This window comes from Pseudorca crassidens, chromosome 15 (assembly GCF_039906515.1).
Source record: "Pseudorca crassidens isolate mPseCra1 chromosome 15, mPseCra1.hap1, whole genome shotgun sequence".
NCBI classification, from domain to species: domain Eukaryota; kingdom Metazoa; phylum Chordata; class Mammalia; order Artiodactyla; family Delphinidae; genus Pseudorca; species Pseudorca crassidens.
Window position 1 is genome coordinate 6,992,166 of NC_090310.1, and position 25,337 is coordinate 7,017,502.

A 25,337-nucleotide genomic window follows, 5' to 3' on the forward strand; every position below is an offset into this window, starting at 1 on the left:
ATTTGAGCACAAACTTTTAGGAGGTGAGGGAGTGAGGCACGAAATTATCGAGGGGAAGAACATTCTAAGCAGTGGGGCCAGCCATGCAAAGACCCTGAGGTAGCAGTGGCTTGGGGGGTGGGTGTTGAAGTGCAGCAAGGAGCCACGTGGCTGGGATGGAGAGAATGAGCTCAGACGGGTCCTAGGAGGGGCAGACCATTGTCAGGACTGATTGTGGCTTTTATTCTATGTGGATGGGGAGCCTTTGCAGGATTTGGAGCAGAGGAGTGACCTTATCTACTTACGTTTAAAAGAATCACCTGGGTTTTTTTGTATGCGAATCCACTGAAGGGATGGGGCAAGGACAGAGGCCATTCTTCTCCATCCTTCCCTCCCCCCAAATCCTTGCTCTCCTTCCTCTGATCTTTCCTGCTGCCTGAGGTTCGCTTTCTAGAAAGACCTGGTGAAAACCCCACCCCACGCTCATTCTAAGCCCCTGGAGAACAGGGCAGGGCCAGCCCATCTCTGCATTCCCCTTAGATTTAGCACCAAGTCCCGTGCCCAGCAGTTTCAGTAAACGTTGTTGGGTTGGTTGGTTTGTTTGTTTGTTTCCATTTTCTCTCTCTTCCTGTTTCCACCTTGCTCCCTTCCTTACGTTCTTCCACCTTTCCTCTTTCTCTCCCGCATCTCCTTTTCCATTTCTCAGACGTCCCAGTATGGACACTTGTTGCGTTCTTTCACCATTTTACTCTTTCCCTCCTTCTTCCCTGTTGGCTCCTTTCTTTTCTCTCGCACTTCTGCCCACTCCCTCCTCTTCAGCCGTCTTCTCTCCCTTTCAGAAGGACACCTTTCCGGGTTTCACTCTCCAGGCAGAACCCCGTGGGGCGTCCGGCACGTGCGTGCGCGCGGTCGGAGGCCTCCTTAATTCCCCCCTCCTTCCCATGGCTACCAGTTGCGTCACGGAGCGAGGTCCAGGCTGATTGGCTGCGTGAGCTGGCGGCAGGGGGCAGGAGATCCCTGCCGGTCCGCATCAGATCGGGACTCTCACCACTTGGCGTGAATCAGCTATGTCCTGTGGGTTAAGAAAAGGAAGAGGATGTGACTGTGGGGGGACCTCAAAAGTCTGAATCCAAAGGACAGGATTCTGGCTGCTTCTGAGAGGATGCCGCGTTTCTTGGGCGGCGCCCGCGTCCTCACCGAGACCTGCCAAGCACTTCTGGAAGGAACCGAGGCCTCAGCCAGTCGTGTGATGGGTTTAGGCCCATCTCAGCGCCGGCTGATCCTAGGCAACTGTTAGGGCTCCCCAGGGCCAGGCTCCCTGCCCTCGCAGCCCCTATCCCTGTGCCATCCCCCACTTTACTGGCCTTTTCCTTCCCAGGTGGCTTCTACATGCTCCTGGACCCCAAGAATGCAAAACCGAGGCAGAGCTCTGCCCTCCTGAGCCCTGTGCTCCAGTCCTTCGGCTGCCTGAGCCTGTCCTTTCACTACACCCTACGTGGCCAGTCTCCTGGCGCAGCCCTCACGGTCTATGCTTCCGACTTGGGTGAGAGTGACAACGTCATGGCATTTACACTGTCCTGAGGCTCTTCTCCCAGGGTTGGGTTGACGAGGAAACGTGGGGGCATCTCTTGGGGTCTGGGGAAACCTGGGATACTTGCAAGATGATTCTGCAGAGTGGAATTTGGGAGCGGAAGGCACAGGGTTCTGGAAAAATAGATAAAAATGCCAGGAGAGTGAGAGAGAGAAGGACGTGCTTGCACGTCGGGGAGGGGAATCCACTCCAAGTGGTCCCTCTGCTACTCATCCTTCTGAGTATAGGTTTGAAGTCATTTTCCAGCCCCCAGTCATCTCACTGCTCTCTTGGGTTCCTTCCATTGTAGGCAGCCGCCGGAAACACACACTCTTTTCAGGACAACCCGGACCCAACTGGCAGCCCGTTTCTGTCAATTACACAGGCCAGGGACAGATTCAGGTACAGAGGAGCAGGAGGTGTCAGGTCTCCTTGGACGTGGGAGACGCACCTGTTATTGACAAGGACTGAAGATCTGGGCCCTGGAAGCCGGGTGCCTGGGTCCCTGAAGAGAGTAAAATCAAATGGAGGGGGCTGAACATTTGGGCTGTTTGCTCACTCCCGGCCCCTTCTCCCTCTCTCTTCAGTTCACCGTGGTGGGCGTGTTTGGAGAGATCCCAGAGCCAGTGGTGGCGGTGGATGCAATCAGCATTGCTCCCTGCGGGGGTGAGAGCAGCTCTGAGAATGGGGGTTGGGGATGGGGGAGGAATAGAGAGCATGGCCCAGATTTCTCCCATCTCCCATTTTGATCCCCCAGAGAGCTTTCCTCAGTGTGACTTTGAAGATGAGGCCCATCCCTTCTGTGACTGGGTCCAGGCATTACAGGATGGCGGACACTGGACCCAGGGAAGTAAAAACACGCTCATCCAGGGTACAGGCCCCTCGGGAGCCTCCCTTAATGGAGGTGAGGAGATGGAGGACCCCTCAAGCCAACGAGTTACTGAATCTGCTCCAGCGAGGGGGTGGACTGCTATGATTGGCGCAAGGTGTGGGCGGTGAGGGTCAGCCAGCGGGTGTTTCCTGGGAAGCCGCCATGGGCCAGAGCTGTGGAGGCCACAGAGGTAGAGTGAGCTGAGGATTCTCGTGGTTCTGGGGTCACTTGAAACCCCCAGAAGATCCAGGTATAGTGCTTCATTGAGCCCAAGGCCTCAAAATCCACTGGGTCGTTTTCAGTCAAGACATTGACTGGTGCAGCCAACAAAGGAATCTGGGTTGCTGGCTTGGTTTTCCCTTTCTTTCTGATCCTGCCTTCTTAGTTAGAAGTCTAAAATGAGCAGAGAAGAAAACAAAACAAACAAACAAACACCCCACTGCAATGTGGGGAGTTTGGGTGTTTGCATCAGATCCCCATTTGGAAAGCAAGATGTCGCTCAAGAAAGCACCAGACTTGTCCTCTGCAGGTTTCTCACCTTGCCTGTTCCCTTCTTTTGCCCAGAGGGTCACTTTGTCTACCTTGAGGCTGACAAGTTCTCCCAGGCAGGCCAGTCTTTCAGACTGACGAGCCGGACCTTCTGTGCCCCGGGTGCGATCTGTGTGGAGTTTACCTACCACATGTATGGCCTCGGGAATGGCACAAAGCTCAGGCTTCTGCTGGGGAGCCCTGCGGACAGCTCCCCAACTCCTCTCTGGGAACGAGTTGGGTCTCAAAGCGCTGACTGGCTGAACGTCTCCATCACCGTCCCTTCGGGACATCAACAGCCCATGCAGGTGAGAGACAGAGAGAGTCGCTCTTTAAGTGTCACTGTGAGGCCAGGTGAGGGGGACATAACGCCTGGGATCAGGGAGCACAACCAGGGCTGAGAGGATGAGACACTGGAAAAACAGCAGAGCAGAGGGTGCTCTGTGTTCCCTGTGAGGCTCTCTGGCTCCTGGAAGGGGCCCGGGCCCCCGTTGCACTGTTGAGGCCAGAACAAGGCGACATCTTAGCAGAGGACAGACCCTCTGCCCAGAGAGTCGCTGAGTTGACGGGGATTCACTTTCATCTCTCTCTTGCTTCTTTCTCCCTCGTACCTTCAGCTGATGTTTGAGGCCGAGAGGGGCACCAGCACCGCCTTCATTGTTGCTCTGGGTTTCATCTCGATCAGTCACGGGACCTGTCATGGTAAGACAAAACCCCAGGTCCCGGAAAGGGGGCCATGCTCCAGGATGACCATCTCTTGGGCTTCTCTGCGTGAGCTGCTTAAAATGCAAGTCCTCTTTTGTGTCGAGTCCTCACGCAGCTTTGTTCCCTATATTCTGCCCACCCGTACCTTCCCAGCCCCATCAGAATGCTTGCTTGAGTGAGTGGGACTTTGACGCCGTGGATTTCTGGGGTCAGACCCCTCACCTAGTGAATGGTGATCCCAAAGGGAAGGCTGATATCCTATTTGTTATTTGTTTCCTGTACCCGGCGCAAGATCGGACGTATGTTAGGAATGGTGTTGGTCAGTGTTACCTGAGTGGAGGCTGGGGCGGGGAGGAGAAGGAGAGGCGTGAATGAGTTACTGCTTTGAGCGCACCCATTCCAATTAGATGTGAGTCAAGGGCGGGGTGGTACGATTCTGACTAAACTCCAGGGATTTATTTTCTTTGCAGGACCTGCATCAGTAGCGCCTCCTTCCAAACCTGCCGTTACCTGCACTGGCCCTCCTGAAACCCCTGTCTGCACAGAGAAACTTGTGGCCCCTGAGGAAACACCCACCGTCCCCACTGAAATATTCACCATCCCCACAGGGAAACCTGTGGCCCCCACCGAAAGGACCACCTTCCCCACTAAAAAGACCACCATCCCCACAGAAAAACCCACGGTCCCCACCGAAAGGACCACCTTCCCCACTAAAAAGACCACCATCCCCACAGAAAAACCCACGGTCCCCACCGAAAGGACCACCTTCCCCACTAAAAAGACCACCATCCCCACAGAAAAACCCACGGTCCCCACCGAAAGGACCACCTTCCCCACTAAAAAGACCACCATCCCCACAGAAAAACCCACGGTCCCCACAGAAAGGACCACCTTCCCCACTAAAAAGACCACCATCCCCACAGAAAAACCCACGGTCCCCACCGAAAGGACCACCATCCCCACTAAAAAGACCACCATCCCCACAGAAAAACCCACGGTCCCCACCGAAAGGACCACCATCCCCACGGAAAAACCCACAGTCCCCACTGAAAGGCCCACAGTTCCCACGACACCCCAGCCCAGCCCAACTCTTGTACCCACCTGGCCAACAGTTTTCGTGATGCCAAGTACCTCCATGACCACTGTGACCCCGGCCACCACTGCAACCCCAAGACCTACTCCAGGTTTGTGGTGGAGCATTGGACAAAGAGCTGAAAGTCAGAGACAGTGATGAGGGGAGAGGGCTGGGGAAACGGACGCTTCCAGTAGAAAACTGCAGTCTCAGAGGAGAGGGGAACAAGACACGATGACTTTAGAAAGGATGATGAGGACGACCCTGAGTGAGAGGGCCGCGGTGGGGTGGGCATGGGGGAGCGGGAGTTGTTGGGAACCAAGCACTAGACTTACTATTGCTTTTTTTTTTAATTGAGATATAATTCACTGCTGTAAAAATTCATCCTTTCAAAGTGTATGATTTGGTGGTTTTAGCATATCCACAAGACTGTGCAGCCATCCTCACTTTTCCATGTCAGGACATTTGCATCACCCCATAAGGAAAGCCCGTACCCGTTAGCGGTCACTCCCATTCCCCCCGCCCCCCAGCCCCTGGCAACCACGAATCTGCGTTCTGTCTGTTCGGTACATTTCATACCGAGGACCTGGCTTCTTTTTTCTCAGCATATGTTGTTGTCAAGGTTCATCCAGATTGTAGTTTGTGTCAGGACTTCCTTCCTTTGAATGGCGGAGTAACATGGACCTCCTTCTTCAAGAAGAACGGGAGTGGGGGGTAGAGGGGAGACAGGAGGAAAGCCGGCGGCTTGACGGAGGCTGTTTTCCCCTCAGCGAGCTGCCCGCCGAATGCCCACTACGAGCGCTGCGCCTGCCCAGCATCCTGCCAGAGCCCCGCGCCCAGCTGTGGGCTCCTTTGCAAGTCCGGCTGTGTCTGCGATCCTGGCTTTCTGTTCAGCGACTCCCACTGCATCAATGCCTCTTCCTGCAATTGCTCCTACAATGACAATTACTATAAGGTGAGACCCCAGGATGCCCAGATCCTCTGAGGGAGACTGAGAGCAGAACACCTGGGGTCCAGCGCCACCTGCTCCCCAGGTGACATGAATTTGGCTCCATGGGACATTCCCAAGGGGTCAGCTCGCCGGCAGCTGTGACACGGTGGTGGAGTCATTCATTCGGTGTGTGGTTTTTTGCCTTAACTTTATTATTTTCTTTTCTTGGCCACGCCACACGGCATGTGGGATCTTAGTTCCCTGACCAGGGATTGAACCTGTGCCCCTTGCAGTGGAAGTGCGGAGTCTTAACCACTGGACCACCAGGGAAGTCCCTCAGCTCTGTTCACACAATAAATACTTGTGAAGCACCTGCTTTGGCCCAGCCTGACACTAGGCTGTGTGGAAGATCTTGTCAGCCCGTGGCCCTGTCCTCGGTGCTCCTGGCAGCTTTGATATTTCTGTATTTCTCCGTCCTGCACTGGCAGCCATGATGCATTAGACGATAGACCAGCCAGGTGGTGCAGGGCCCTCATCTCCATCCTGAGGAAAGTCAGGGGTCCCTGAGTATACAGAGAGCCCTGGACACTGAGTGTGTTCAGGCATTTTCAGGGCAGAATGAGGCATTCCAGAACCTTCTTCCAACGGAACTTGCCAATTTTGATAGGCTAGGTCAAAGGAGAGGAGATACTGTTCTTGTCTCTCCTAATTGATGCCCATCCCCATCCCCCCGGGAGATTCTGGTGGAGCACAGGCTCTGGGCCAGCGCTGTCTAAGAGGGATGGCATGCAAACCTCACACAGCATTTACTTGTCCTAATAGCCACATTAAAAAAAAAAAAACTACAAGGAGGGAATTCCCTGGTGGCCCAGTGGTTAGGACTCCACACTCTCACTGCTGAGGGCCCGGGTTCAATCCCTGCTTGGGGAACTAAGATCCCGCAAGCCACGAGTGAGGCCAAAAAACAAAAAAAAGAAAAAGTACAAGGAAACAGGTTAAGTTAACTCCAGTCATCTACCCGTTTTAGCCTGTAATCAATGGTTATCAATGAGATCATTTGCGTACCTTTTTTTTTTTTTTCCTACTAAGTCTTCAAACTCCAGTGTGTATTTTCCACTTACAGCCTGTGTCAGTTTGCACCGGCCACATCTCAGGAGCTCAGTGGCATGTGGCTGGTGGCCACTGTATTGGACAGAGCCGCCCAAGAGGCAGGCCAATCTGAGGTCAAATCCCCGCTCCGCCACTCGTTTGCAGAGTGACCCTGGGCGAAGTTCTTTCTTGCCTTCTTCAGATCTGTTCCCATATCTATAAAATGGGCACAACAAGATTTTCTACCTCATTAGGTTGTTGTGAAGGTGAGATTAGATCCTGACACAGAGCAATTACTTAATAAATGCTAATCACCATTGTTAGCAATTTATGGTAAATATATGCGACCTGTGAAGCAGAAGTTCAGTCAGCTATTCATTAGCATCAGTTCCTCTTCTCAGCTCCGGCATTCTCCCCACGGGGCGTCCGAGTTTCTTGCTTGCCTCTTCGGGGGCCCCTTCCTCCTCCAGCCGTCTTGACCGGTCTCCCGGGCGTCCCTGCGTCAGTGTTGGGAGTAGCTTCAGCTGCAGCCTGGGTAGAACTATCTGTCACAACCATCAGTACCAAGCATCTCTTCCCTCTGCCCCGGGAGACACATACGAACTTATTGTATGTTCACTTATGCATTCAATAAACGTTTATTGGGTACCTTCAAACCTCTCGGCATTGGGGTAACCACGAATAGGGCATGTCCTTGCTCTCCGATTCCGGGGGGCACATAGGATGTTGGTTCGTTCTTTCATTCAGTAAGTATTTATTAAATGAGAACTCTTTGCCGGGCGCTGTGCCACGTGTTGGCGCTGAGATAGTGAGTAAAGATAGACATGGTCCCTCGCAGGGGCGCTTATCAAATACTCACAAAGATGAATATAAAAGTGCAATTGTGGTAAGTCCTGGGAAGGAAAGGTACCCAGAGGTAGTCAAGGAGGTCTGGAGAGTCTTCCTGAGAAGGTAGCAACCCTTGAGCTGAACTCCGCTAGTTGCACAGGAATGGGTTAGAGAGAGGGAGAGGGACACGTTCCAGCACAGCACGTGCAAAGGGCCTGGGTTGAGCAGGAATATCTGGTAGGCAATGAGGAGAGGAGTCTGAGCAAGGTGAGGTCTGCAGGAGGAGAGGGGACTACAGCATGGGATGACAGAGTCTGCCCAGGAGCTACGGCCTCGTGACTCCGGCCCCCTTTCCCTCAGCCAGGGACGGGGTGGTTCAGCCCCAACTGCACAGAACGTTGCCGCTGCCAGCCTGGCGGTCGGACGGAGTGCCAGCCCTATAAGTGCGGGACACATACAGTGTGCCAGCTGAAGAATGGCCAGTACGGATGCCACCCCTATGGTGAGACCCTCAGGCTCTTCCCACTTGTCTACGTGGGTGTGACTCCAGGGTCCCCATCCCTCCCTCGACCAGGGGAGCCCGGGCAGGCCACTGGGTGGGTGAGGTGGGCCCTGGGGCCTGGCCTGGTGAACCAGCTTCACATGTCCCCGGTGTCCCCTCGGCAGGCACTGCCACCTGCTTCATCTACGGAGACCCTCATTACCTGACCTTCGACGGGAGGCACTTTAGCTTCATGGGCAAGTGCACCTACATCCTGGCCCAACCCTGTGGCAACTCGACGGGTAGGCCCCTGGAGATGCCCCCCGACGGCCTGGGCGTGGGGTCTGAGATCAGAAGAGCTGGGCATGGGGCGCACTGGCCGGCAGGAAAGGGCCAGAGCCGCTGGCAGGGGCAAGATGGGAGCAAGGCCGGCGGTCGAGCAAGGGATGACACGTCCATCCCCAAGCAGGACTTTGTGAGGACCAGACCATGGGGAAAATGCGGGTTAGGACTCCTCTCTGGATCCGTCGCTTCCTTGGCTGGCTTGGACTAGGGAGTGCCTGGCAGAGGAGGTCCCTGTGCCCTGGGGGGACAGATTCGTGGCACACAGCCCCACGCTGTTCTGGACGACGCCCCACTCCTGCCAGGGTCCTTCCTCCCCTCTTGAACCGTAGAGCCGCCACCTTTGTGGCCCTTTATCCTCGCAGGGCGCAGGGCCGGTTGGGGGTGGCACCCTCAGTGGGTGCTCAGAAATGCTTCTGGAATGAGCCCCTGGGTGCTCTCCGCCCCTCTCCCTGCCCAGAGCCATTCTTCAGGCTGACGGTGAAGAATGAGGAGCGAGGACAGGAGGGCGTGTCCTGCCTGAGCAAGGTCTACGTGACTCTGCCCGAAACCACCATCACCCTGCTCAAGGGCAGACACACGCTGGTGAGTCCGTTCTCCACTCAGCCCTGCAGGGCTGCCGGCCTTGGCTGTGGCCTTGTCCCGCCCATCTCCTCCAGAGCATTCCACGTGGAGCAGAAGAGGTCATTAGCGTGGCGGTGGGGATCTGGGAGTCCGCTGGGGGTCCTCCTTGACCCCCGGATCTGTCTCTCGGTCTCCTCCCTCGGCCCCGCCTTCCAGGTTGGGGATCAGCGAGTCACCCTCCCAGCCATACCTTCTAAAGGCATCTTCCTGACTCCAAGCGGGCGATCTGTGCAGCTGCAGACGGCATTCGGTCTGCGGGTGAGATGGGATGGTGACCAGCAGCTGTCTGTGAGCGTGCCCAGGTGAGGGGGCGACCCAGCGAGGCAGCTACCACTCCTCCCACCCTGCCCCTCCCTCTCCCGGGACCCTCCCATCCCCGGCCCCTGCCATCCCAGGCGCTAATTCTCAGTCGTGGGTAGGAGACACCTAGCTCAACGGACAGGCCTCCCTTTGGTTGAGGAGGGGGAGGAAATGGTTTCAGGGCAGTGTGATAGTAGCAGGATATATACACAAGGCTTTGGGAATGTTCTAGAAGGAGTTGCTAATGAGTCGTGGGAGCCTTCAGAAGAGTGGTCCCTTGACTGCAGTCTTCAAGGATGAGTAGCTCCTCAGATGGCCAAACAAGGGAAAGAAAGACTATAGAAATAGTGAACAGTCATTGCGAGGGAAAAAGTAGAATGTCTTAGGGCCAGTAAGAAGTTTGTTATGGCTGGAAGATGAAGTGTGAGCAGAAGAGGACGAGGGGAGACGTCAAGGTGGCTCGAGAGTGAGAGCTTGGGGCCCTTGCGTGCCTGGTGCCTGGCGTGGAACCCTTGTTCCGAGTCTGCACCTCTGCATCCTCCACCCGCCTCGTGCCAGTGGCCCCCGCGACTCATCTCCTCTCTGCTGTGGTCCCTCAGATGCCGGAGGCCCCTTCTCTCCACTAACGCCTCCTCTTCCCCTCCCCCCGGCCCCCCCGCAGCACCTACTCTGGCAAACTCTGCGGTTTCTGTGGCAACTATGATGGAGACAGTAGCAACGACAACCAGAAGCCGGATGGTAGACCAGCGCGAGATGAGACGGAGCTGGGTATCAGCTGGCGGGCCTCGGAGGATGAAGACCACGAGTGAGGGCCTCCCCGCCTCTGTCTCCACCCTCCTGCTCCTTTGCCCCTTCGAGGAACCAAGAATCCCGACTGGCATCACCCCTTTTCTCCTCTGCTGCACACCCCCACGTCTGTCATTCTTCTCCCCACTCCCATTCCCAGCAGAGTTCATTGCCACCACGTTCACCCCCAGCCCCACCATCAGTCAGTCGTCCCCAGGTGACTGTGGGCAGCCCCGCCTCTTGCTTGCTCGGCTCCAAGTTTTCCCACCTCTTGGTGTTCAGATGTTCTCCACTAGGGGATGCCGAGAGCCGGGAGACTGTTGGGGCGGGCTGGGCGTGGAGGTGAGCCTCGGTCCTTAGGGCGTTTGGGGTGGGTCTCTTCCAGGTGCCAGGAGAACCGGGCATCTCCCCCATCTTGCGACACTGCCTTGCAGAACACTGTGTCAGGGCCAGAGTTCTGTGGACGGCTCACGGTCGCTCACGGACCTTTTGAGTATGTGCGGGGGGCCCGGGGTGGGGGGACAGGAAGGGCCATGGCGGGGGGACCAGGTCCTCCGTGGCAGGAGGCGGGAAGTTCTGCCCCCTCATTCCTTCTGACCTGGCCTCTCTCCTCAGGGCCTGCCTGCCTCACCTCAGGGCCTCTTCCTTCTTCGACAACTGCGTGTTTGACATGTGTAATTTCCAGGGGCTGCAGCAGATGCTGTGTGCCCACATGTCGGCCTTGACCGAGACCTGCCAGGATGCCGGCTACGTGGTGAAGCCCTGGAGAGGACCCCAGTTCTGCCGTGAGTTGTACCAAGATGAAGGGCCCCTTCTTTCAGACGCAAACGCAGTGGAGGGCCGGCGGCATCTGAGAGTGGTGGCACAGGCTGGGCGGCGCCCTGGTGGAACCCCTTTGCCTCCACACTAGGACAGGGAAATCTGCAGAGTCAGAAACATGCGCTGAGAAAATCACACGGTCACCTGCAAACTCAGAAAGCCTTCCCAGGGTTTGCTCCCAGCTGTGGATTTTCCAGGCAACCCTTTCAGCCTGCATCCAGCTTGGTTTTGTTACCTCTGATTTGGGCCCTGACTACACTTCGACCTCTTTTTGCTCTATTAAAGTCTTAATTAAAGCTCTTTGGGGGAAAAAAGAAAAAAGAAAGAAAGCTTTCCCAGCTACCTGAAGGTACGGGTATGCAGAGCAATGCATGTGTGTGTAAATTCACACCCAGGTCGAGGGATGCACACGTAGAATACACAGAATGTGGATACAGTGCAGACTGGTGGGGGGGATGGCGCATCGTGACGGCCCCACAGCTCCTGGGCGTGGCCCAGCCCTCTGGGGAGCCTGCTTTGGGGCCTTGATGGGACCACTTGGGTTCCCTCTGCTCCCCTGCACCCTCCACAGCAGTGCCGCTGAGGCTTCTGGGTCAGTCTGCTCCCGTGGTCCTGCCTCTTGGCGGTTCCCTGCAGGCCCCCTTCCAGGCCCGGGACGTGGAAGCTGAGCTCCTCGGTGGTTTCTCCCAGTCACTGTCTTCTTCTCAAGATGGGGCGGAAGACTCTAGCCACCGGCCTTCTGAACTCTGGGCTGGGAGCTGCCTCTTTCCTCTTTTCCCCATCCCGCCTCACCTGTGCTCCCCCGCTCTGCCAGCGCTGGCCTGTCCACCCAACAGCCGATACACCCTGTGTGCCAAGCTGTGCCCCGACACCTGCCATTCCGAGCTCTCGGGCATGGCCTGCCAGAACCGCTGCGTGGAGGGCTGCGAGTGCGACCCGGGCTTCGTCCTCAGCGGTCTCCAGTGCGTCCCCAGGTCCGAATGTGGCTGCCTTGACCCCACGGCCGGCTACTTCAAGGTGAGCCGCTGGGGCTGGGACTCTCTCAGCCCTGCAGCCAGAAAGCACTCATCCCAGCTCTGAAGTCTACGGCCAGCTTGTGGGCAGGAGAGAAAAAGCAGGGGGCGGGGGGAGGGGCGGGGGGAGGGGCGGGGGGCGGGCTGGGATTAAGGAACTTCAGGCTTAGGTCTAATTTCCTTTTTTCTTTCTTCAGTTCTAGTACTTTTCATCCCTGCAGACCGGGATGGAGTCATAGCACAGTTATTTCCCACGCTGCCCAGCAGAGCCTGGGACCCCTAGGTCTCTCCCCTCCTATCTTCCCCGCCCATCACATCCCTGAGTCACTTTCCCGGTTTCTCATCCTCTGAAGGCCCAGGCATGTCTGCATCTCACCTGTACTCTCTCTCTCCTACTGAGGGTCCCTTTCTCTGCTGAAGGATTTCAGCTGCTACCTGGGCCCCATCTTCACCATCTTCTCAGAGGCAGCACTTGGAGCTAGACTCTCATCCTTGAAACTTCTCTCTCTCTTCCTTTGCCTGTCCCTCACCCGAGGCCTGGGGTGACACTGATGTCCATCCCAGCCCCCTCCCACCTGGTGTCCCCTGGGCTCTCCCTGCTCGGTGCAGCATTCCAGGCTGGCCCACGGAACTCTCCTCGTCTGCGCTTTGCTCTCTCAGTTTCACCTTCTTTTCAGCCCTTCCCCGCTGCTCGGCCTCCCAGGCACTATGCCTGTTAGCCACTCTCACCTCCTTTGAGGCCCTGTTGAAATGCTGCTTCTTCCTCGAAGCCCTCCTGAGAAGCATCTCTAAGCTCTCGCGGCGAGTGCCGATCGCCTGTGTCAATGGCACGAAACTCTCCCTGGGTGCCCTGATTATCGTCTTTGGGTGCAGAGTGTGTTGGACCACGTGATCTATCTGTTTACGTGTTGACTGCCCTCTCTGGACTGTGAGTTCTGTTAGGGCAGGGACCTCATCCATCCAGCTCATTACTGAATCCCTGACGCCTGGCACAAGGCAGATGATAACTGTCTGTTGAACTAGTGAACAAACAAACAGTGGAATGACTGAACGAGTGAGCGGATGCCAGGGTTTTGCAACCAAGCCTGGAGCTTTGGGATGACACGAATGCCTTCCTGGTGAGCAGGCTGGTGATCTGAATAGCAGTGCTAATCGATCAGGGGATAACTTATTTCCCTTCCTTCGGTCCGTCCGCCAGGTAGGGGAGCGGTGGTTCAAGCCAGGCTGCAGACAGCTCTGCATCTGCGAGGGCAGCAACAGAACTCGCTGTGAGCAGTGGAGGTGCCAGGCCCAGGAGGTGTGTGGTCGGCAGGATGGCATCTATGGCTGCCACGCTCAAGGTGAGCAGTCGAAAGAAGGTGCTCATGGGGGCTGCCCATGTGGCCTCGAGCAAAGGCATGGTCCTGTCCTAACGCAGAGAGCTGGAGCATAACCAGGGGGCTGGAAGGCAATTGCCCAGAGCCAAAGCCGCGTCTTCAAGGACCCAGAGAGTGAGGCTGGGGCGGTCCCTGACCTTGACCTCTCCAAGTCACACCAACCACCCCGTTGAGCCGTGGGTACCATTCCAATGTGGACTCGCCAAGATGGCAGCTCAGGGTCAGTGCCTCTCTGAACGCCATCTCCTCCTGCCCAGGGTCCGCTACCTGCACTGTCTCGGGGGACCCCCATTACCTGACATTCGACGGAGCCCTGCACCACTTCATGGGCACCTGCACCTACACCCTGACCCAGCCTTGTTGGTTGAGGTCCCCAGAAAATTACTTCGTCGTGAGTGCCACCAACGAGTTCCGCGGCGGAAACTTGGAGGCCTCCTATGTCAAAACCGTCCAAGTGCAGGTCTTCAACCTCAGAATCTCCATGATCAAAGGCCGCAAGGTCATGGTGCGTGCCTGCGCCCGGCCTCCCCGGCCCCACCCCCAGCCCACGCTGCATCTCTTCTCCGCGTCTCCTTGCCTGCAGGCCCTGTCTGGCAGACGCAGCCCCAGTTTCTGAGACACCCCCGCCACCCCCTCCTGCTCCCTGGTCTTGGCCTCGTTGTTGTCCTTGTCCCAGGCGCCTTTCCCTACAGTGTCCTCCCTGCCTCTGTAGCTGGATGGTCGCCGGGTGGCCCTGCCCGTGTGGCCTGCACAAGGCCGGGTGAACGTGAGGTCCAGTGGCTCCTTTATCCTCCTCTACACGGACTTCGGGCTTCAAGTTCGCTATGATGGGAACCACCTGGTGGAAGTGACCGTGCCCTCCTCCTACGCTGGCCGGCTCTGCGGGATGTGCGGTGAGTTCCTAGGGCACCAGCAGGTGAGGCCGGGGTCATGGGCTGGAGCCTGTCCCGGTCCTGCTCATCCACACATCTGATTAGGTGTCCTTGGTGCTTGTCGACCTCTTACTTGGTTGAAGGTGTCGTGCGCTAGGGTAGGCATGAAGGGAAGCCGAAGATGAAGGAAGAGAAAGGGCTCATCTTGGTTGGTTGCATGAAGAGGGAGGGATGCTTCTTGGTCCCGGGGATGAGTTCAAGGCCTCTGCTGACTGTTCCGTCCTGCAGGGAACTTCAACAACAACAGCCTAGATGACAATCTGCAGCCTGATAAAAGGCCTGCGGTCAGCTCCGTGAAGCTGGGGGCCTCCTGGAAGCTAAATGAGTTGTCTGAACCTGGGTGAGCCGGAACGGGGGCGGGGGGGGGGGGGCGGAGCCGGACCAGGGGCGCAGGCTTGGCGGGCAGCCTGGAGGTGTTCCCTGTGCATCCCCAGTCTTTCCTGGAGCTGATGACTGATCTGTCTCTTGGGAAGTCCACCCTGAGATCTAACCTTGTGCTTTCCTGCTGCATCTGCTGACCTTACTACTTGAGGCCATCACTGTTCTCCTCTCCCGTCCTTACTCCCCTCCCTGTTTCCCTCTCCACTTTTGCTCTGGCTTTTGGAAAGCTTCCTCCAATCCTAAACTCCTGTCCTTTCCCCTCCTCCTCTGTCAGCTGCTTTGCTGAGGGTGGCGGGCCCCCCAGGTGCCTGGGGAAGAAAGTGACGGAGGCCTGGAATAAGAACTGTGATATCTTAATGAACCCTCAGGGTAAGCCACGCAGGGGGCCCCTTTTTGCTCCCCGGGGGCAGGAGACAGAGGAGGGGCACTGAGCAGGGAGGGAGGAAGGGTGAGACAGGAAGTAGTGGCCCTCAAGAGGCAGGCAGAGGGAATGCAGAGGCAGTGGTCACCTGGGAACGCTGACGGATCTGTGGCGTTTTTTGCATCTCAGGCAGTAGGTTCTCAATAATTACGGGTTCTGATGGAAATGGATGTTGAATTTGCCCCAGAGCAGCCGCGTGGTTCTGCTCCCTCCCCAAGCTTAGTCTCACCTACGTTTCATCCAGGACCCTTCTCCCAGTGCCACGGGGTGGTGGCCCCGCACTCCAGCTTCACCAGTTGCGTGTACGGCCAGTGTGGGACCAAGGGCGACACCTCGACCCTGTGCCGCTCCCTGCAGGCCTACGCGTCCCTGTGCGCCCGCGCAGGCCAGGCCCTCGCCTGGCGGAACACCACCTTCTGCCGTGAGTGACCTGACAGCCAGGGGGAGTCCCGAGAGCCCTGCCCTCTCTCCCTCTCCCTAAACTCTGCTCCTTCACTCTTCCCTTCGCAGCACGGCCCCCAGGCCCCACGTGGGACCCTCCTCTGTTCCCGTCTCCCCGGTCTCTCGGAGCCCAGCCCCCAGCCTCTACTTGTCTCCCTCTTCTGGGAGCCTCCCTCCGATTCTCACTTCACCAGAAAGTTCTGATCTCCCAGGAATTCCCTGGCGGTCCAGTGGTTAGGACTCCGCGCGTCCGCCGCAGGGGGCACCGTTTCGATCCCTGGTTCAGATCCCACATGCCATGGGGCGTGGCCCCAAAAAAAGTTCTGATCTCATTTGGTTACTGCCTCCTTCCCTTCTTCCCTGGGCCAGCTCTGTGACCTTTCTTCTTTCCCAGAAACGCTTTTTTTTTTAAATTGTAGTAAAACATACAGAACATAAAAATGACCATTGTGACCATTTTTAAGTGTCCAGCGGCATTGAGCGCACTCACCTCATTGTGCGACCATCACCACCATCGCCCCCAGAGCTTTTTCATCTTCCCAAACTGAAACTCTGTCCGCATTAAACACTGTGAGTCCCCATCCCCTCCCCCAGCCCCTGGCAACCACCATCTACTCTCTGTCTTTGTGAATTCGAAGACTCTAGGGACCTCGTCTAAGTGGAATCACATGGTATTCATCTCTTTGTGACTCGCTTATTTCACTTAGCGTTATATTCCCAGGGTTCACCATGTCATAGCGAGTACCAGAATTTCCTTCTTTTTAAGGCTGAACCATATTCCGTTGTCTGATTGGACCCCATTTTGTTTATCCATTCGTCTGATGGACGTTCCCAGGAACTCTTTTTTTTTTTAAGAGTTTTTTGATATGGACCATTTTTAAAGTCTTTATTGAATTTGTTACAGTATTGTTTCTGTTTTATGTTTTTGATTTTTTTGGACTCGAGGCATGTGGGATCTTAGCTCCCCAACCAGGGATGAAACCCGTACCTCCTGCAGTGGAAGGCCAAGTCTTAACCACTGGACCACCAGGGAAGTCCCTCCCAGGAACTCTTGATGCCCCAAGGTCAGAGAGCTGGAAGTCACTCTTCCTTCCTAAACACCGATTTCTTCTTAGCTCTGAACTGCCCACTGGGCAGCAGCTACAGCACCTGTGCCAACCCCTGCCCGGCCACCTGCCTCAGCCTGAGCGCTCCATCATACTGCCCGTCCTCGCTGCCCTGTGCCGAGGGCTGCGAGTGCCAGAAAGGCCACATCCTGAGTGGGACCTCCTGTGTGCCCCTCAGCCAGTGTGGCTGTACCAGCCAGAGGGGATCCTACCACCCGGTGAGAGGCCAGACCACAGGGGGTGCCCTGCCCTTCCCAGCTCCCCGAGTTTGGGGGCCAGAGGGCTCAGAGCCTGAAAAGGGGCAGGGTGGGCCAGTGCTGGGGGCTGAGGGGCAAATCCAGAAGCCAAGAGCCTGAGGAAGGCTAGCGATGGAGGCAGGCAGCCAAGGGCAGCGAGCCTCATGCGGGCCCTGGGGTGCGGGTGGCTCCGACCACCTCTGGCTTCCAAGTTTCTATCGGCTCCACTGATGCCTGCGCCCCACAGGTCGGGGAGAGCTGGTACACGGACAACACCTGCTCCAGGCTCTGCACCTGCTCCGCTCACAACAACATCTCCTGCCTCCAGACCGCCTGCGAGCCTGGCCAGATGTGCGGGTCCCGGGATGGGCTGATACGGTGCCGGGCGGCAGGTAGGCCTCCACTGAGTGTGGAGGAGGACCTTCAGCCACCAAGGCCAACGCTCCCCAACTCCCCCTCTATCAAGAAGGGCTCCTTGGGGTTCACTCACGGTTCCCCGTGGCAGCCGTGGACTTAGACGGGATAGTAGAAGTCTCTCCCTGGCCGAATGACACCTGCCCCACCTCCTCGTGTCTTGACTCTCTTCTTTGTCTCCTTCCCTTCTGAGGCTCCCTCTCCTCCCATCCTTTCCTTGAGGCAGGGGAGAAGGCCTGTTCTCGCTAGAGGCTGGACCACTCCTCAGCCACCTGTCTGCCCTCCAGGGATGGGAGAGTGCCACCTCCGCAACGCGTCCCACTACGCAAGCTTCGATGGCAGTTACCATGCGGTCAGGGGCACCTGCACTTACGTCTTGGTGAAAATATGCCACTCCACCGTGGACCTGCCTTTCTTCAAGATCAGTGGCAAGAATGGGAAGCGGAAAGACCAGCCCCACACTTTCTACCTCCGCCAGGTCCACGTGGACATCTTCAATACCCTGGTCACCCTGAGGAAAGACCAAGTGCTGGTGAGCGAGGCCGGCGGGGAGGACATGGGCTCTGGGGATGGGGCTCTGGTCCTTCTTCCTGCTCACGGGTCCTGCCCTCCTCTGTAGATCAATGGCACACGGGTCACCCTCCCGGCGACCACCCAGATCCGGGGAGTCAAAGTCATTTCCAGGGACGGCTACACCGTGCTCACCATCAACATTGGGGTGCAAGTCAAGTTTGACGGCAATGGTTTCCTAGAGGTCGAAATCCCCAAAGCCTATTATGAAAAGGTGAGGAAAACACCTGGGTCTCTTCGTAGGGGGAGTCAGCCTGCAGGGAGGGGGGCGCCTTTCTCTTAAAGGGGATGCCGACAAAAAATGCCCTCTGCCATCCCTGGCACTGAAGATCCCTGGATCCCCTCTGCCCACACAGACCTGCGGCATGTGCGGGAACTTCAACGGCGAGGAAGAAGACGACCTATTGATGCCTAATGACGAACTAGCCCTGGATGACATCATGTATGTGGACAGTTGGCAAGACGAGGAGATCGACCCAAAGTAATTGTCCCCGAAGAACCTCTGCCTTTGCATAGGAACACGAGTTGGGATTCTAGACCGTATGGCCCACCTGGATGGGAAGACCAGAGTGGTCCTTTGTGCGTGTAACTTGACAGGCAATGGCGTCTGGGTCCCAGGAACCTATATGGGGAAACGAGAAAGTCTTCCTGTCTTGGCTTCGAAACGTGGGAGGAGACCGAGGCCACATGGAAGGCTGGCCAGAGCTCAGGCCAGCTTCCCGGTGAAGACAGGAGGCGTCTTCAGGGTGTGGTTTGGGAGCGCCAAGTCACTATCATAGATGAGGCAGTGGCCGTCCCTATGATGACGCCCTTTCCCTTCCCAGTTGCCAAGAAGATGACAAGAAGACTGAAGCAGAACCTCAGGAGAAGCCAAACACGAACTGCCGGGCAGCTGACCTGGCAAGAGCCCGGGAGCAATGCCAGGCGGCTTTCCAGGCTCCAGCCTGGGCGAAGTGTGCCACCCGCGTGATTCCCAGTCCCTTCCTGCTCAGATGTACCCACAGCCTCTGTGAGTCTGGAGGCCTCAACCATGCCCTCTGCCAGTCCCTACAAGCCTTCGGGGCCGCCTGCCAGGCCCAGGGGATCAAGCCTCCGATCTGGAGAAACAGCAGCTTCTGCCGTGAGTGTGTCCTCGGGCCGCCCCCAAACTGCTCCCAAACCCTCTTTCCGTCTGTGTGTCTCCGAAAGCGCCCCCATTCTCCATTTCAGTTGTTCCCGACCTATTTCTGACCTCATTTTCTCTGATGTGGACCATTTACGGCAGGCTCTTAGCTAGTGCCCCACACCACCAGGACCGCACGGGCTGCTTGTCAGCAGCTCCTTTCCAAAAGAAATGTGATCGTGTTAGGCCCCTGCACGGCTGTTACCTGCAAGTCCAAGCTCCTCTCTGAGATGTCCTGGAGCTCCTGCAAGCTGTGCCCCTCCCCCACGCCACTTTCCTGTGCGCCAGCATCACCTGCATCAAACCATCCCATTCTCCACACAGGCCTCGCTTTCCCACACCCCTCCCTTCCTTTATACATACCATGCCCTGCACCCGAAAGGTTCTTTCTTCTCCCCTCCTGGCAGACTCTGAGGCGTCCTCCTCTAGCTCTTTCCTTTAAAAAAAATTTTTTTTAATTATTATTCACATAGCATATTCTTCTACCCTTTAAAAGTATACAGTTTACTGATTTTCAGGATCTTCACAAAGTTGTACAACCAGCACCACTATCTAATTCCAGAACCTTTTATTTTTATTTATTTATTTAGGCTGCACCGGGTCTTAGTTGCGGCGTGCGTGTGGGTTCTAGTTCCCTGACCAGGGATCGAACCCCGGGCCCCCTGCTTTGGGAGCGCAGAGTCTTACCCACTGGACCACCAGGGAAGTTCCCAAGAACATTTTAAATTTTAAAACAGTGATTACGGTGTTTTTCCTATGTGATGCATTCCTATGGTTCAAAAACTTTGAAAATATTAAAAGATCCCCAGTGAAAAGTCTCCCTCTCCCTGACCCCAGGGGCCCTGGTCCCAGCCTGCTCTTTTCAGCGTCTGAGTATTTTTCCAAAAGTCTTTTATTTCTGCACATACAGACAAATGCAAATTTTTTTTCTGTATTTTCTTACAAACAGCAGACGGGACACAGTAGTTTGCACTTTATTTTTTTTCACTTGACAAACTAGCTTGGCGGTCCTTCCCCGTCAGATATGTAAAGAGTATCCTCATTCTCTTTTGCAGCTGCGTCATAATTCATTTATCATAATTTTTTTAACTAGTCTTCTAGCGATGGACTTTCTAGTTGTTTCCAGTCTTTGGCTATTGCAAACAGTGCTGCAAGGATAACCTCATGCAGATACAATTCTCTACGTGTGTGTCTCTTATCTGTGGGATAAATTTGTAGACCTGGAATTGTTGGATCAAGGATTGTGTGGATTTGTGCTTTTGAGAGATGTTCCCAAATGGCCTTCCATAGGGGTTGAGGAATTTACATTCCCACCAGCAACATACGAGAGTGCCCATTTCCCCACAGACTGGCCAACACACAGCATTATCGCGCTTTTGGATTTTTGCCTATCTGATACGTGAAAGATAAAAAGAGCCTTAATTTGTATTTTTCCTATTATGAGTGAAGTTGTGCATTCTTTCCTATGTTCAGGAGCAATGTGGATTTCCCTTTCTGTGATTTCTTCGTACCCATTCACCATTTTTTCCACTGGTTTGTTGGTCTTTGTTGAAATGTTTTATAGATGTCCTTTGTCTGCTGCAGAGAGTAGCCCTTCATTAGTGCCATGAGTTACAAAAATTTTGTCCAGGTCTCTTTTTTTCATCTTTCACTCTTTTTTACCATGCAGGAAAAAAAAAAAAAAAAAAAAAATATATATATATATATATATATATATATATATATATATATGTATTTGTGAGGTCAAATATAATAATCTTTGTTTTATGGCTTCTGCAGTTTGAGCCTTAGTTACAAACGGCTTCCCCACTCTGAAGTTAAAAAAGAATTTGCCTGTGTTTTGCTCTAGTATTTGTATTGTTTCTTTTTTTTTTCTATTTAAATGTTTGATCCATGGGGATTTACCCTGGTGTGTAGGATGAGAACTGAATCAACTTTGTGTTTATTTTTTCCCAGTATTATTAAATGACCATTCTCTCTTTTTCCACTGACTCAGATGCCATGATTTATATTAAATTCCCACACGTATTTGGATCCCTCTCTGGGCCTTTTTCTCCGCTTCCACTGCTCCATTTATCTTCATTTACCAGCAGCACAATGTTGTGGTCATTGAGAGTTTAGATAGTGTTTAGATTTCTGGTAAGGACATACACTACCTACTGCTGGTTTTTTTTTTTCCCCAGTTTTTTTTTGGTTTGTTTTAGAATTTTCCCAGCTTTTCTGCTTTGTTTAGATCCTCATTTCCACATTAATATCATCTTGTCCTATTAAAAAACAAAACAAAATCCTGTTGGTGTATTTTGGGGGTATCGTATTAAATGTATAATTAGGGAGGGACTTCCCTGGCAGTCCAGTGGTTAGGATTCTGCGCTTCCATGGGGGGCACAAGTTCGATCCCTGGTCGGGGAACTAAGATCCCACATGGCGCGTGGCGCGGCCAAAAAACTAAATAATAATTAAATTAACTTAGGGAAGACTGACATCTTCCCATCTGTGAACAGTTCCATTTGTTTGCAACTACTTCTACTTAAAGGGCTTTATTTAGCTCCTCCAGCGCAGTGGATACCTCCCTGCCCTGTGCTCCTGTCACACCTCGTACACACACACGCCAGTCACATGCTTACTGACCAGATGCACCAGGGTCGCGCTGCTGCGGCTGCGGGCTGACCCCGGATTCCCACGCTGAGCGGGGAGAACCAGTTCTTGCTCTCTTCTGTCCTCGGAGCCAGCACACAGCCCACGCTCAGTCAATGTTCCCCCCCCCCCGCCCCCGCCTCCAGCTCTGGACTGCTCCGCCCACAGCGTCTACACCACCTGCATTCCCTCCTGCCCTCCTTCCTGCTGGGACCCGGAAGGCCAGTGCAAAGGCTCCAGAGTGCCCTCCACCTGCGAGGAGGGCTGTGACTGTGAGCCCGGCTACGTGCTCAGTGGACAGCAGTGTGTGCCCAGGAGCCAGTGCAGCTGCAGGGACGCCCAGGGCAACTCCCTCCCTGTGAGTGGGGCCAGGAAGTAGGGGTGGGGGTAACATACCTTCGGGATGCCATGTTCTCCTTTCCCGTGCCTCTCTAGGCCTGGGCCACCCACGCCTCCACCGCTGGCCCTGGGTGTGAAGGCTGGTGATGGGGCAGGGTGGCCTCCTGGGTGGGCTAGAGGGTGTGTGGTTTGGGTTTGGGGACTGAGAAATGCAAACCACAGGGATGCAGCCGGTAGGGTGGCTTTGATTTGAATCCTGATGGTACCACTCACGAGTCAGGGGACCTCTGTGACCTCAGTTTCCTCATCTGTAAGATGGGTTCAGCAGTACCTCCTGAGCAGCCTGTGTGAGACACACCCAGCACAACGCCTCTAGGGGGCGGTACAGGTCCATAAGGGTGCAGATGGCGCGGGGACTGCCTCTGGCCCGTGCCCAGTGAGCCATCAGACTGTAGGCTTAGGCTGAAGTCGTCGAGGAAAGGGAGCTGGCCCTTCGCTTCTCACTCCCCGTTCTTCCTGCGGCGTCTGCAGGCGGGTAAGTCCTGGTTCTCCGGAGGCTGCTCCAAGAGGTGTGCCTGCAGAGCGGGCGTCATTCAGTGCGGGCCCTTCGCCTGCCCCTCGGGCTCCCAGTGCCAGCCCAACAAGGACGGCAAAGACTACTGCGCACCCGAGAGTAAGGGGGCCCTCGGGGAGGTGGAGCCAGAGGGGCCTGGGCTGGGGGCTCTGGAGAGGGAGGGACCCGGCGCGGGCAGGAGTGGGCCTAGGCTCTCAGGCTCTTACCAGCTCCCTGGTCGCCTGCATGATCCTCTCTGGGATCTGCTATCTTCAGGGCAAAAAGAGGGAACCAGACAAGGAGATCCTCTCAAGCTGGGAGAGGGAGAAAGTGGACGATCAAGTCCACGGGGAGCCCAGGGCTAAGAGGGAAGGTGACGGGAGGCCCCAGGCAGGTGAGGGGCTCTGGGGCAGTTACATCACTCAGGGTGCCTTCTCAGCGTTGGCCCTTCTTTTCAGAGTCGGAGCAATGCACAATTTATGGGGACCCCACTTACCGCACATTTGATGGCTTCAGCTACCGCTTCCAGGGCCGCATGACCTACTTTCTGATCAAGACCTTGGACGTGCTCCCTGATGGGGTGGAGCCCTTGGTCGTGGAGGGCCGCAACAAGGTGCTTCCGTCCTTCAACCCCATCTTCCTGCACGAAATCATCGTGACGGTCTACGGCTACACAGTCCAGCTCCAGACGGAACTGGGACTTGTAGTAAGAGCCAGGCCAGGCCGGGAGGGTCTGGGGAGGCAGGTCGGGCCATGGGAGGCCACCTGGAGCAGGTGAGGCCAGGACTCTGTGTTCCCTGGGAAGGTCCCAGCAGAGGCTGCCTAGTTTTGGAAATCAGAATCAGTGCCACACTCACCTCCTTGTCGGGGGGAGGGCAGAGGAGGGCAGTGGGATTACACACAAGGTGGGAGAGAGGCAGGGGAGAGAGAGAAGGGAAACTCATGCAGTGTGAGGGTGGAGCTGTGCTGAAGAAGTACCAGGGCACCCACCTGCCAGTTTCTTTGCAAGGAAGGGGCTGAGGCTGCAACAGGAGCAGACCTCAGGGAGGCCTTTGCCACTCGGGGTAGCAAAGCTTCCTGCGGTATCTTGTTGCCCGGAATGACGGCACCGAGAGGTACCAAGATGTGCAGAGAGACAGAGGCCAAAGCGGCAGAGGGTCACCTTGATTCAGGCCTCCGTGCGGCTCCTGTCTGCCTTCTCCAGGTCAACGGTCAGAAGGTGACCATCCCCTACGAGCCCAACGACCAGCTGCGGGTCACCATGCGAGGCCACCGCCTGTATCTGATCACAGACTTTGAGCTGGTCATCAGCTTCAATGGAAAGAACAACGCAGGTACCTGAGCGTGGGGACCGGAGGGCCGCAGGGACATTCCAAGGATGGGGGTAGGGAAAACCACGTCTTGGGCCGAACATAGTGAAAGGACCTCTGCCTGGGAGTGGGGCCCCCGAGCTCCACGGGAGGACCCAGGAGGGGTGGGAAGTGACGAGGTGGGGAGTTTCGATGCTGGGACCCCTTCCTCCTGCAGTGATCTCCCTGCCCATCACGTACCGAAGGCTTGTGCGCGGCCTGTGCGGCAACTACGACCAGAACAAGAGGAATGATTTTATGCTGCCCGACGGTGCCCTCACCCAGAACCTCCTTGTCTTTGGCAGCAGTTGGGAGGTGAAGAAGACCAAGGGAGGCCTCCCCCGCTTCTCAAGGTGAAAGGCCTGGGGCTCTGAGCAGGGAGGCCCAGCCTGGGCTGGAGGGGCGATGAGCGACACCGTAGTATCTGTTTATACCCTGCTCACCCCCATATCCTCAGCAGAGGAGGAACCCCGAGGTCAAGGGCTCAGACTGGCCTGATTCTCCTAATCGCATCGTTTCTTTCCCCTCCCACTGACTGTGGGGCACCTGCCCTGTGGATCCCGGTCTGTGCCCGAGCCCTCCCCTCCCCTCCCCCCCCAGTTCTTCCTAAGTTCACAGCCATGGTGGGCCTCACCTGGCCCTTCACTATCTCTGCCCCAGGGAGGTACAAGAGGAGGAAGTGAAAGAAGAGGAGGCGTCAGGCTTTCATGTGTCAGAATGCAGCCCGGAGCAGCTGGAGCTCATCGAGCACACACGGGCGTGTAGTGTGCTGGTGGACCCCCAGGGCCCCTTCGCTGCCTGCCACCAGCCTGTGGCCCCGGAACCCTTCCTGGAGTGAGTCGGGGACCCAGGCCACGTGGGAATGGCCTTTCTCCAGGTCCTGGGGCCTGTTCTCTGATCGGCTCTCTGTTGGGCACAGTTCTCTCTGTGGCCTTGGTACTTGTCTCACACACACACACACACACACGCACGCACGCGCACACACACACACACACATGCACACACGCACACTGCCTGGTGGGCTTCCAGGGCCTCTTCTGTGGGGCCGGGTCTCCTTGCCTCCCCCTCTCTGACAGCACCCAACTGTCCCTGCCATCCCCCCAGGCACTGTGTGTCTGATCTGTGTGCCGCCCGGGACCCCAAAGAGCAGGACGAGCGGCGTTGCCAGGTCCTCAGCGGGTACGCCATCATCTGCCAGGAGGTGGGCGCCAACCCAGTCAGCTGGCGGAACCACACCCACTGCGGTGAGGCCCTGACCTTCCCCAGCCGCGGGCTCCTGGCCTCCTCCCCTGCCCCCGGCCATTTCCGCCCTCTGCTCCGCTCTGAGCCCCCACCGGTACCCGCACCTTGGCTTCCTGCCTTGCTTCCCCCAGCCCTGAACTTTCCCCTTGTCAACGCCCTCCCGAACTAACTCCTTCTGTGCCCTCACCCGAAGCCTCAGCCCCGTCACCCCGTCACCCTGTCACCCTGTCACCCCATCACCCC

The 25,337-nt window shown here is 56.1% G+C and overlaps 1 protein-coding gene across 1 annotated transcript in view; it reads left to right on the forward strand.

Annotated features, from left to right (window-relative positions):
* The window catches only part of ZAN (zonadhesin), a 31,375-nt gene that overhangs the window by 2,906 nt on the left and 3,132 nt on the right, over positions 1 to 25,337 (forward strand). Inside the window, exons 6-40 of the mRNA XM_067705787.1 lie at positions 1,358 to 1,522; positions 1,860 to 1,951; positions 2,137 to 2,215; positions 2,307 to 2,453; positions 2,985 to 3,256; positions 3,566 to 3,650; positions 4,124 to 4,837; positions 5,496 to 5,680; positions 7,934 to 8,075; positions 8,240 to 8,356; positions 8,857 to 8,981; positions 9,177 to 9,322; positions 9,982 to 10,125; positions 10,492 to 10,599; positions 10,722 to 10,891; positions 11,740 to 11,942; positions 13,137 to 13,278; positions 13,572 to 13,819; positions 14,027 to 14,207; positions 14,475 to 14,586; positions 14,902 to 14,996; positions 15,293 to 15,469; positions 16,605 to 16,813; positions 17,079 to 17,223; positions 17,533 to 17,777; positions 17,865 to 18,029; positions 18,172 to 18,296; positions 18,640 to 18,935; positions 21,758 to 21,969; positions 22,482 to 22,623; positions 22,962 to 23,209; positions 23,708 to 23,837; positions 24,031 to 24,205; positions 24,513 to 24,686; positions 24,957 to 25,096. Of these exons, the coding sequence (XP_067561888.1) occupies positions 1,358 to 1,522; positions 1,860 to 1,951; positions 2,137 to 2,215; positions 2,307 to 2,453; positions 2,985 to 3,256; positions 3,566 to 3,650; positions 4,124 to 4,837; positions 5,496 to 5,680; positions 7,934 to 8,075; positions 8,240 to 8,356; positions 8,857 to 8,981; positions 9,177 to 9,322; positions 9,982 to 10,125; positions 10,492 to 10,599; positions 10,722 to 10,891; positions 11,740 to 11,942; positions 13,137 to 13,278; positions 13,572 to 13,819; positions 14,027 to 14,207; positions 14,475 to 14,586; positions 14,902 to 14,996; positions 15,293 to 15,469; positions 16,605 to 16,813; positions 17,079 to 17,223; positions 17,533 to 17,777; positions 17,865 to 18,029; positions 18,172 to 18,296; positions 18,640 to 18,935; positions 21,758 to 21,969; positions 22,482 to 22,623; positions 22,962 to 23,209; positions 23,708 to 23,837; positions 24,031 to 24,205; positions 24,513 to 24,686; positions 24,957 to 25,096 (6,255 nt within the window). The remainder of the gene's footprint in view (positions 1 to 1,357; positions 1,523 to 1,859; positions 1,952 to 2,136; positions 2,216 to 2,306; positions 2,454 to 2,984; positions 3,257 to 3,565; positions 3,651 to 4,123; positions 4,838 to 5,495; positions 5,681 to 7,933; positions 8,076 to 8,239; positions 8,357 to 8,856; positions 8,982 to 9,176; positions 9,323 to 9,981; positions 10,126 to 10,491; positions 10,600 to 10,721; positions 10,892 to 11,739; positions 11,943 to 13,136; positions 13,279 to 13,571; positions 13,820 to 14,026; positions 14,208 to 14,474; positions 14,587 to 14,901; positions 14,997 to 15,292; positions 15,470 to 16,604; positions 16,814 to 17,078; positions 17,224 to 17,532; positions 17,778 to 17,864; positions 18,030 to 18,171; positions 18,297 to 18,639; positions 18,936 to 21,757; positions 21,970 to 22,481; positions 22,624 to 22,961; positions 23,210 to 23,707; positions 23,838 to 24,030; positions 24,206 to 24,512; positions 24,687 to 24,956; positions 25,097 to 25,337) is intronic.